Source organism: Rana temporaria, chromosome 4 (genome assembly GCF_905171775.1).
Source record: "Rana temporaria chromosome 4, aRanTem1.1, whole genome shotgun sequence".
Classification (NCBI taxonomy): Eukaryota; Metazoa; Chordata; class Amphibia; order Anura; family Ranidae; genus Rana; species Rana temporaria.
In genome coordinates this window covers 244,011,883-244,024,031 of record NC_053492.1, presented here as the reverse complement: position 1 = coordinate 244,024,031, position 12,149 = coordinate 244,011,883, and the positions used below count along the sequence as shown (strand labels likewise).

The following is a 12,149-nucleotide window of genomic DNA, read 5'->3' as shown; positions in this document are numbered from 1 at the left end:
TTCTGTTGCAGGGTCCGATCTTGCACCCTGCTTTACAGTCGCTGGCTTTAACGGGATGGCTGTTGAGAGCCAGGTGCTGAAGGATCAAGGCCTGTCGGGCTCGGTGGTTTCTACCATGTTACGAGCACGGAAGTCTACTTCACGAAAGATTTACCATTGTACGTGGATGGCCTACATTGCTATGTGTGAAGAGATGAAATGGCACCCCCGTACATACGTGATGTCTCGCATTCTGCTGTTCTTGCAGCGTGGACTGGATCAGGCTCTCGCCTTAAGTACGGTTAAGAGTCAGATTTCGTCTCTAGCTGTCTACTTTCTGGACCCTTGGCGGCGCACTCCCTGGTGCGTACGTTTGTGCAGGGGGTTCGGCATGTGGCCCTTCTTGTGCGCCCGCCACTGCTTCCATGGGACTTGAATCTAGTCCTTTCGGTGCTTCAAGAAGCTCCGTTTGAAGACATTCAGACGATTCCTTTGTTGACTCTGTCCCAGAAGGTGGTTTTTCTGGTGGCAATTACCTCGGTCAGACGAGTATCTTAACTGGCGTCCTTGTCCTGCAAGGCTCTTTACTTGGTCATCCATAAGGATAAGGTGGTGCTGCGGCCGCAGCCGTCTTTCCTTCCAAAGGTTGTTAAGGCTTTTCACATTAATGAGGACATTGTTTTGCCATCCTTATGTCCTCAGCCGAAAAACCCGAAGGAGGCCACTTTACATTCCTTGGACGTGGTTCGGGCCCTACGGGTGTACTTGTCTGCTACGGCTCTGTTTCGGAAGTCGGACTCACTGTTCGTGTTGGTGACTGGTCCTAAAAAGGGTCTGGCGGTCTCGTCGGCCACCATTTCTAGGTGGATCAGACAGGTCGTGCTCCAGGCCTATGCCCTAAAGGGGCGGGCGTCTCCCTTTCAGGTTACGGCACATTCGACCACAGGATCCTGTGTCTCCGTGCGCTCCCCCGCCACGCGATTGTGACCTGGCACCCGCCGGTAATTGAGGCCGCGGCTTTGTGGCCTACAAAGCCGCGTCCTCAATTACCGGCCGTTGCGGGCCCGCCGCTCGATCGCCGGTAATTGAGGCCGCGGCTTTGCGGCCTTGTGAAGGCCCAAGCTTCCTTCTGTGACCTGGCACCATCTGGTGGTGGCCGTTGGCATTACAAGTAAAACGGCAGTGAAAAAACACATTAGAACCGCTATCTCCTTCCCTCTACTCTAATTAGAACCCCCAAACATTATATATATATTTTTTTATCCTAACACCTTAGAGAATAAAATGGCGATTGTTTCAATACTTTCTGTCACACCGTATTTGTGCAGCGGTCTTACAAGCGCACTTTTTTTGGGGAAAAAATACACTTTTTTTAATGAAAAAATAAGACAACAGTAAAGTTATCCCAAATTTTTTTTATATTGTGAAAGATAATGTTACGCTGAGTAAATTGATACCCAACATGTCATGCTTCAAAATTGCGTCCGCTCGTGGAATGCCGACAAACTTTTACCCTTTAAAATCTCCATAGGCGACGTTTAACCACTTCAGCCCCGGACCATATTGCTGGTCAAAGACCAGGCCACTTTTTGCGATTCGGCACTGCGTCGCTTTAACTGACAATTGCCCGGTCGTGCGACGTGGCTCCCAAACAAAATTGGCGTCCTTTTTCCCCCACAAATGGAGCTTTCTTTTAGTGGTATTTGATTACCTCGCTTTTGCGCTATAAACAAAAATAGAGCGACAATTTTGAAAAAAAAATGAATATTTTTTACTCTTTGCTGTAATAAATATCCCCCAAAAATATATATATATATAAAAAAAAAAATTTCCTCAGTTTAGGCCGATACGTATTCGTCTACATATTTTTCGTAAAAAAAAATCTCAATAAGCATTTATTGGTTGGTTTGCGCAAAAGTTATAGCGTTTACAAAATAGGGTATAGTTTTATGGCATTTTTTTTTTATTTTTTTCACTAGTAATGGCGGCGATCAGCGATTTTTATCGGTACTGCGACATTATGGCGGACACTTTTGACACATTTTTGGGACCATTGGCATTTTTATAGCGATCAGTGCTATAAAAATGCATTGATTACTATAAAAATGCCACTGGCAGGGAAGAGGTTAACACTAGGGGGCGAGGAAGGGGGTTAAGTATGTTCCCTGGGTGTGTTCTAACTGACTTGGGGAAATGACTGATTGCTGTTCATACATTGTAGGCAGGCATTTCTCCCCCTGACAGGACCGGGAGCTGTGTGTTTATCAGGACCGGCAGGCGGTGATCGCGCCTGCCTGCTCGGCGAGATGACGTAATATTACGTGATCTCGCCCAGCAGAGCCGACCTGCCACCGTAAAACTGCGGCGGCTGGTCAGCAAGCGGTTAAATTCTACAGGTTGCATGTTTTGAGTTGGAGGAGGTCTAGAGCTAGAATTATTGCTCTTGCTCTAACGATCGCGTCGATACCTCGCGTGTGGTTTGAATACCGTTTACATATGCGGGCGTTACTCACATATGCCCTCGCTTCTGCGCGCGAGCTTGGCGGGACGGGCGCGTTTTCTGGCATCTAACTTTTTTAGCTGGCTCCTGGATTCCAAGCAAATTTGTCAAACCCTGACCTTGCTTAGTCTAGTCACCAAGACCTTTGCCAAGATCTTTGTCTGAGTTCAGTAAAGAAATAGGCCTATATGAGGAGGGATTAAGTGGGTCTTTACCCTCCTTATGTCTATTTATAGTGTATTCCATCATCGATTAGTGGAGTCCTCCCCTCGTTGCTGCCCAATTTAGGACTCTCATTAATTTCCGAAAGCATCACTCTCCCAAAGTGCTGGTAAGTCTCTGCCGGAAGGCATTCAGGACCCGGAGATTTCTGTCCCACCATTTCATGTACAATCGGCTGTATTTCCTCCAACGTTATAGGCCTATCCAGTTTCTTTCCCTTTCTATCTCGAAGAGAGAAGGGATAATCAAGTTTCCAAAAACTTCCCTCATTTCCTCCTGCCAGGAGCTATACAGGTCCTCATAATAGTCTCTAAACCTGTCCACCATCGCTGGTATATGTGAAGATACCTTGCCCTCCCCTATATCAATCGTTGGAACCACCGGTGATGTCGAATTTATTTTCAACAAGTGGGCCATCATCCGACCTGCACTTTCTCCTTCCCCAAATGCTAATTGCTTTTGAAAAATGTGTTTGTTCTCTACTTTCCTAAACATTATTGGACAATGGTTCTGTTATTCTATCCTTCCTTAAGTCTATCAGGTGTTGGAACTTTAATATATTGTTCTTCTGTTTATTGACACACTCTCCCCAGCCAACCTTTTCCATTCCTCAGTTTCTTAATCTGTTAACTATGAACTTTTTTTGTGCAGCAGCAACCACAGCCTCCCAAACACTGTTCAGAGAGGTGTACTGTTTTCCTTCATCGTAAATCTCCCCCCCCGTTTAAGAAGGTCCCATAAGTTCTCAATAAGGTCAGGTGAGGAAGGGGGCCATGTTCTTTCATCTTTAGGCCTTTACTGGCTAGCCACGCAGTGGAGTACTTCGATGCATTGGATGGAGTATTGTCGTGCATAAATATCATGGTCTTCTAGAAAGATGCAGACTTTCTTTTTTCCTGTACCGTTTTTATAATTTATGTTTAGCTAATTATTTTCACATTTGTAAATCTATACCAAGATACTTTTAGCTATGTATGCGAGTAGTTGCTAGTGCTGTGTAATATCCCTGTATACAAAAATTTTGCATCATTTTTAATAGTCTGGCTTTTTCTAGCATAGCTTAACTAAAAGGAAATGCCCAAAGTTCCTAACAAGACATTTTGCTCTGGAAATCATTTTGTTTTTCAGCTTTTGCAGATTTTTGCCATCTGTTTTTTTGTATATTTACAAATTATGCTTGCATTTTTAGGACTGGGAGGAAAATGCCAGCAGCAGTCTGTCTCTGCGCAGAAGCCTTGATGAAGTTACACAGCTTATTATCCAATGTCGTAAACTTGAACTGAAGTAAGCATTTTTTTTTTTCCCAAAGTTCTGTGCAAGATTCTAAACATTAAATGCAAAATGAAAGGCATAAGTGTGGGTAGGAGGAGAAAGGAAAATCACTAGTTGTAATGGGGCATATTTCAGACAGGGTTTCAGAATTAAACTCTTATGTGATTGGCGCTTTGTACATACTGCAAGTTAAAGCAGAGTTACAACTACAATCACAATTTTTTTTTTTTTTTTTTTAGAACCTTTCACAAGCGTTTAAAATGCCATTATAACACTCACGTCTCCTATTAAAAATGTCCCCCAATGTTAAAATAACTTTGTGTTCTGGCCATTTTCATTTTGCTTGTGGGCATTTCCAGGATACGGTGCAGCTGAGCGACCAGCATGTCCCATTCTCGCGCATGCGCTGTAATGCGCCGTAAAGTATACAGGACGCCGTCGGAAGTGACTGCCCCTGATAAGGATACCCCCTGGCACAACTTCAGGGCATAAACCATTCTGCCTCTGATTCCAATTCATGACAAATGTAAGCCTGTAGTCTATAGACAAAATTTCAGACCACAGACCTCCATGCCTTCCGACCCACAAAGAGGCCAAACCTTTATTGACATCATAGCTTTATAGACCGAGTGACATCATTCATACATCTGATTGGCTGATCCATATATGGTCTTCTCTTATGACGTCTGTTCTTGACCTCGTGGCTTAAATTTCACAGTCTTGGGGGCCATCTTTCTCTGATCGATGGAAGGGGCAGGGAGGAGGGGACGAGTAGCAGCTGTTTTCACTTGGTCATTCCTGAAGCGTTTTAACTCTAGAATGACTTTTTTTAAGGAAAATAATAGTATATACATATATATAGATCAAGAAATAATACAATATAAGAAAGGAAAGCAATACTCCTGGGAAATTACACATCTCCCAGGAGCAGTAGCAAATGGAGGTGCCGAGGGAAGTGATGAAAGGAGCCTAGGTGATGGAGCTAGATTTCGAGAGGCTGCATAGCAACAGCCATTTAAAGGTGAGTAAAAAAAAAAAAATGTATTTCATGCACATTAATTACTTTTTTTTTTAGGTGGAACTCCACTTTAACTAGGGCCTTTTTTTTAATTATGGTAGTGTGTGGATGCTTGCTATTAATGATTTTAGTATATGGATTACCAAACATTTTGTAAATGCTATACATTTAAAAAAAAAAATCTGTTTTTAGCTGCTGGTCTTTGAGTCTTGATAATGCTGCGCATCGACATGCTAAAAAATCCAACAAGCACTGGTTCTCTATTTATCAGATGATTGAAAAGTACTTGGAATCAGACAAGGAACAAGGTAAACTGAAGACACATGACTGTGTGCAACATCTGCCTAAAGTGGAAATGTATTCTGATATTAATTTTACGTGTGACTTGTTTAGATAAGGACCGTGAAGAATCTACTTTACAGTCTATTACAAAGACACTTCAAGCATTTATTGAAAGTTCTTCTCTGGGTGAATTTCACTCACGTCTTCAGATGCTGTTGGTGTTCCACTGCCATGTTTTGCTTGTGCTAGAGGAAGAAAAAAAAGGTATGTGCTGCTTCCCCCCCCCCCCCCCCTTTTGGTGCAAAAGTGGTGTGTTTGGTATGTTTGTAGCCTACAGATTCCCTAAAGATTGAATACAAATCAAAGCAAACTTTAACACCACAACTGAAAGGCTTCTTGCATTAATTTTTTGTATGAAGTAGATCTTACTAGAAGAAATGTTTGACTTTGTGTGTTAGGCACTTGTATGGATAATTGTCTGACCATACTAATATTTATCTGGGCTTCATAGTGCCTTAGAGGTTGAGTGAAACGCTTTAGCTGTCTGAACTTTTCATGATAGAAATCTGGGTTCTTTTATTGCTGACAACTTCTGTGGTGTGCCTGTCTGTAATATCCTCTGGTTTGCTGCCAGTGCCAGAGCTCGTTTGCTGCCAGTGAAGTCAATTCCTGACCTACATACGTTATCCGCATTTGTGACTAATTTCAAAGCCAACTTCATCTAAAATTTTATTTTCAATATGTTGCATCATCAGACACAGAGCAGCCATTACTATCTGGGATATACACTACCTATGGGTGAATGGACACTGATCATTTATTCAGATCAATCAAACAGGAAGTCCTCCCCTATATAACCTTTTCTACACAAGAAGTAACGTTTTTTTCTCTTCCGTTCATGGACGGACACAGCATCCTTTGACCTTAGGGTTATATCCGCTTCCTTCCAGGAGAGTTGGGCGGAAAAAAAGCACTTTAAGTGTTAACAACACTTTCCTCAGTGCAACTCCTCCCAGGGGGCATGGTTCCCCAGGTATAACCCGCACCCTGCTCTAGCAGCCTCAGTTTTTCTCTGCCTAACGTCAGGAGAGGACAGGCCCTCTAGAGTCCTTGTACTCTGGAGATTTTTTTGCTATTTTTTCGCTTTTCATTGTTTTGTTCCTGCATTTTTTAATCCTGTGATTCTTCTATCAACAACCAACTGGGTGACAGGCTGGGTCTTGACTCTTGTAGTCCCCCCATGTTCGGCCATCGAGCGTGTGCCGGCCCTCAGCTCAGCTTTGAGTCGTCCACGACAGGCCCCATTGCTCCAGGGGCGGCTGGGGAACTTCATGTTCCAGGGCACACATATGACCGGTCTCTATGGCTTTGTCACAGTGTGTCTGGCCGACAGCCATGCCGTTAGTGGACGTTGGTTCTGTCTGGGATACCTCCAGCTAGTGGTCGCAGGACGGGTAAGTAGTGGCCCCTTGCTCAGGTAAGGTGGTATGGCTGGTGTTTTCCCCTGCTTTCCTCTCTCCCTTATTTCCTCTCTCCCTTATTTCCTCTCCCTCCTTCCCCATTTTGGGTAGCGGCTGTGAGGGGGGGGCCTTCTGGGGTCTCTTTATTACCACCGGGGGCCTGTGTGTATAGTGGGGGCTGTGTTTTTTACTCTGGGGGGTGTTGCTGTGTAGTGTGAGGTGTTTGGTTCATCACTGTGGAATTTAAACTGCGCCACGGCCGCCATTTTGCTGTGGTCGCGGTTTACATAGCTCGGCGGCCATTTTCCTGTAGCCCACGGGTGATTTTTACCTCAGACGGCGGCCATCTTGGAAATGTCTTGGCCTCTTGTGTCAGTTTTAGCGCTGCAAAACTGTTATACTGCGGCAGGTTGGCTCGGCTGCACAAATCGCCGTAGTTGTACGTCGGCTCGTACACAGCTATCTGTGGCCGCGCGCTGATTGGCCAGCGGGGGGAGCCAATCAGCGGGTCCGGTGGACTCTGCCAGCCACCTGCGATTGTTCCCCGCAGTGGCAAAACAGGGATCTGCCATAGTAAACAAGGCAGATCTCTGTTATGACGGGATCACACAGAGATCCTGTCTCTCTCCTATGCAGGAAGACGGATCTGTGTGTTGTCCCAGGCACACAGTTAGAAACACAATGAGGGAACACGGTTAACACCTTGATCGCCCCTGATGTTAACCCCTTCCCAGCAGTGCCATTAGTACAATGTCTGTGTATATTTTTGCACTGATCACTGTAATAATGTTGCTGGTTCCCAAAAAAGTGTCATGTCAGGTGTCCAATCTGTCTGGTGCAATGTCACAGTCTGGCTAAAAATCGCTGATCACTGCCATTACTAGTAAAAAATAATATATCCCATATTTTGTAGACGCTCTAACTTTTTTGCATATACCAATCAAATGCTTTTCGGTATTTTTTGTGATTTTTGATTTTTTTGATGAAGAAAATCTTGATAAAAAAAAAATGTATTGGGTATTTTTTTTATAGCAGAAAATAAAAATATATTGTGTTTGCTTTTTTTTCAAAATTGTCGGCCGTTTTTTTGTTTATAGCGCAAAAAAAAAAACGCACAGGTGATCAAATGCCACCAAAAGAAAGCTCTATTTGTGGGGAGATTTTTTTTTCTATATAGGCAGAAAGTGGAGGGGTGGCCATGTTTTACCATGTGGACGGCAGGTTCAGCAGGGCCTCTTGAGACATAGCAGCCCATGGATACTAATGAAGTGTTCTTTTTTTACTGTGGGAGAAATGTGTGGCCAGACAAGTCACGATTATATACTGCATACTTGCTGCTTAATCCGGGGGGGCCTGTACAACTGTAAGTCAATACACCCCTATACGGGTATCCATGCACTCCAGAATATTGCGCATTTGGTCTGCAGAAGCTTTATTTTTTATATTTTTGCTGTTTTGAAGCAGCATAGAGGCTGCATTGGGTGCATATGTGCTTGGCTAATCCTGCAAGACTAGTCTGCCGCAGACCGTCTGTGCTTTGGCTCTTGAAGCAGTAGTTGTGGGCTCATTATTGTAAAACACTCACATGGTAGCGGTTCTAGAACTAAATGGGAATATGATGTTTATCTTAAGATCTCAAGCTGCTGGGCATCCTGTTTCAGATAGGCTCGGTCTGTTTATTGACCATCTCTTTGCAAGAGGTAGTTTTCAGGGTCCATAGTCATCAAGAACGCATATCTTCATGTGCCATTTTTTTCCCAGGCTCATCAAAAATTTCTGCAATTACAGTAGAAAGCCAGGTTGTTTCTGACTGTCCTTCTGGCTGGCCACAGCTTCCGAGGCTGGATTTGCTGAAGACACAGGGGGTGTCGATGTTAGTATAATCTTTGCTCAGGAAGCAGTCTGTTCCAGATTTTCTTTTGATACATTCCTGCAGGAGGAAGTGGTATCTAGGTCGAAACACGTTACCTACGTACAGTTTTACTCCAAGTCTTTTGTAGAGGATCATTCTCTCTGTCTGGAACATGAAGATCCATGCATTGAATTGCTGGAGGGCTCGGTTTCCAGGGTATTGCAGAACTAAAATTGGTGATTGATGGCTCAAAATCTGGAGAAGGGAAAATAATTCCTTTCAGGGATTGGGAAGATAACCACTGATGCCTACCTTTCTATTAGTTGATTTCAAGGTGGCTAGAGTACAGTGGGCTTGGTCTCCACAGGAGAGGATACTGCCCATCAATATCTTGGAACTTTTGGCCAGTACTCCTTATTATGGATTATGGGAGAAATCAGTTAAAGGTTCAATTCGCAATTGCCTCTGCAGGGCCTATATATTGACCACCAGGAGTCATGTGACTCAGGAAGGTGAACCACGTTCAGTCTCGGACAACACAAGTGCTCTGTTGCCAGTACATATTTCAGGTATAGAGTAGTGGCAGGGGGAACTCTGCAGATGGATCTACTACATTCCAAGTTCTACAACAAGTTGAGACAGGTGTGTCCCACTGGTAACACCTTGGGAACCAGTTCTCCCTCATCATACTTTTCCTCTGTTTCGACTTCTGCCACCTCTTTTGCGAAAAATCCGTGAGGTCGTAACACTGATAATAGTGTTGGCCGAATTGGCCCAGGAGGGCTTGGTACACTGACATAGCAAGTCTATGTATCTTGGGCCATCAGGTGTGCAAGACCACGATTTGGTCTTTGGCTTATACATCTTCAGGGTTTTTACCAGTTAAATGTCAAAAACATTGAAAATGCTGCTTTTGGCCTCAGCATATTACAAATGGCAGAGTAGGTCCTTTGCTGGTGGCCGTTACTGTGCTAGTGTCTCCCTCCCCTCAAGGGTATTGCTTTGGGATGTCTCAGATGGCCATGGCTGCTCTGTGTCTGGTGATGTACGATAAAGATTTCTCTTACAGCTTACGTGTAAAATGCTTTTCTTGGAGTGTATCACAGGACAAAGAGGTCCCTCCTCTCTTGTCTGGGAAGTTTATTGCTTGCTTTAAAACGGAGGTACTTCCTGTGTAGGAGGGGTTATATAGGGGAGGACTTCCTGTTTGATTGATCTGAATGATCTGCCAGTGTCCATTCACCCATAGGTGGCGTATAACCCAGATAGTAATGGCTGCTGTGTGCTGCTGATGTACTCCAAGAAAGGGAATTTACGGGTAAGCTGTAGGAAAAATCCAATTTGAATCCTTTATTTGAACAATGGCACCTGCATTTTATAAAATAAAGCAAATGGTATGGTGAGCAGAGCACTTCAACTGCCATTTAATAAGGATGAGATTTTTCATCAGTAGGGAACTGGCAGTCATATTTTTCAGCACATACTTGCCTAAGTTATGTTGTCCCACATTAAAACTGGTTCTTGTAATTTCTAGTTTGCTAGAGGGAGAATGACAGAAAGTGTTTGCATGCGCTGTAAATTAGAGTTCAGTGGGTTATGCTGTCCTCCTACAGAAGGATTTTGGCAGTAAGTTGCCTTCAGAGCGAAATTGCTCTGATGACTTTGCCACAGAAAGTAACACTTTTGGTTGCCATTGTCATGGTAAGATGGGTCTTGGATTTGGCTTGCTTCTCAATCAAGGTTTGTTTTCTTATCTTGCACAAGCATATGTTTGTGTTGAGATTTAGTTTATTCGTAATACAGGAATTGTCTTCAGCTCTGGTTTGTAGCGGTTGTTGTGGTCATTAACCACTTCCATACCGCGTCATTGTGCAGGAACCCCTCCTCGATCCGGGTGGACGTCATATGACGTCCTGTGTTTCCCGGCGATCTAGGGCGCGCGCGCGCGGCAACACTCGTGACCCGGCGGCCGCAATTGCCGCCGGGTGCCCGTGATTGTCGGTAATCACGGCAGGAGTGTGGATCTGTGTGTGTAAACACACAGATCCACCTCCTGTCAGCGGTGAGGAGACCAATGTGTGTTCCCAGTACAGAGGAGAACACATCGGTCTCCTCCCCTTGAGAGTCCCCTCCCCCCTACAGTTAGAACACGCCTTAGGGAACATATTAACCCCTTCAACGCCCCTAGTGGTTAACCCCTTCCCTGCCAGTTACATTTACACAGTAATCAATGCATATTTATAGCATTAATCACTGTATAAATGTAAATGGTCCCAAAAAACGTGTCAAAAGTGTCCGATGTGTTCGCCGCAGTGTCACGGTCACAGTAAAAAAAATCGCAAATCGCCGCCAATACTAGTAAAAAAATTATTAAAATAAAAATGCCATAAATCTATCACCTATTTTGTAAACGCTATAACTTTTGCGCAAACCAATCAATATTCGATTATTGCGATTTTTTTTTTACCAAAAATATGTAGAATACGTATCGGCCTAAACTGAGGAAAAAAAATGTGTTTGTTTTTTTTAAATTGTGATATTTATTAAATAAAAAAGTAAAAAATATTGTGTTTTTTTTTTTTTTTTTTTTAAATTGTCGCTCTTCTTTTGTTTATAACGCAAAAACTAAAAACCGCAGATATGATCAAATACCACCAAACTAAAGCTCTATTTGTGGGGGGAAAATAACATAAAGATTTAGTTTGGGTACAGTGTTGCATGACCACGCAATTGTCATTCAAAGTGCAACAGCGCTGAAAACTAAAAATTGGTCTGGGCAGGAAGGGGGTGAAAATGCACTGTATGGAAAGGGTTAACAAGACCTGAAATGCATTTGGTGAACGTGACATTTAAAGCATTCAAATGCTTGTGATATAAAAGTTGCCTCAAACTTTTTTTTTTTTTTTTTTTGGCAGATCCTCTGTGTAGTCTCTTGTGGAATCTCTTTCATTACTATAAACAATTTTTGCCATCTATCCAAGCACGGATTACTGAGTTGCGTAATCCAGTGGAAAAAGAGCTGAAGGTAAGTAAGAAATCAGTTGACGGTAACAATGGAATATATGCCACAATATGTGATATAGAGATTTTAAAATTAAAAATCTCGGAACCACAATTTTTGGTTCTAACCCTTCCCCCACTGCAATTAGGACTTGAAATATTATGGCATTTTAGAGTGGGTGAATTTTATGTGTGTTTTTATGGATGATTTACAGGATTAAACTGTTCACCTTTTATTGTGGAAATTATAAAAACATAATATCCACAATGACACTCCCATTACGCCAACGTTTAATTCTTGCAAATTGAGTGCAGGATTTCAGCAAAAAAAGTAAAACCTTCATACCTGCCTATGTAGATACAGCATTGACCCATTGGACAAGTAGGTCTACAACATAATGGCTCGCAGCTACAAGCTGTAATTTTAGAGCCTTGTCCACCCCTCCCCCATTCCGCACTTCATGCTTTTCAAATGTTTCTTTGAATCCACAGGAAATATTTCCTCTTTTGCACACTGTGTCATCTTCAAACTCAGGGGACTGATCATTCTGGTTACAGAGGGCA

The 12,149-nt window shown here is 43.3% G+C and overlaps 1 protein-coding gene across 1 annotated transcript in view; it reads left to right on the top strand.

Moving 5' to 3' along the window:
• The window catches only part of MDN1 (midasin AAA ATPase 1), a 354,267-nt gene that overhangs the window by 275,056 nt on the left and 67,062 nt on the right, over positions 1-12,149 (top strand). The window contains 4 exon segments of the mRNA XM_040347762.1: positions 3,891-3,985; positions 5,184-5,299; positions 5,385-5,537; positions 11,501-11,610. Of these exon segments, the coding sequence (XP_040203696.1) occupies positions 3,891-3,985; positions 5,184-5,299; positions 5,385-5,537; positions 11,501-11,610 (474 nt within the window).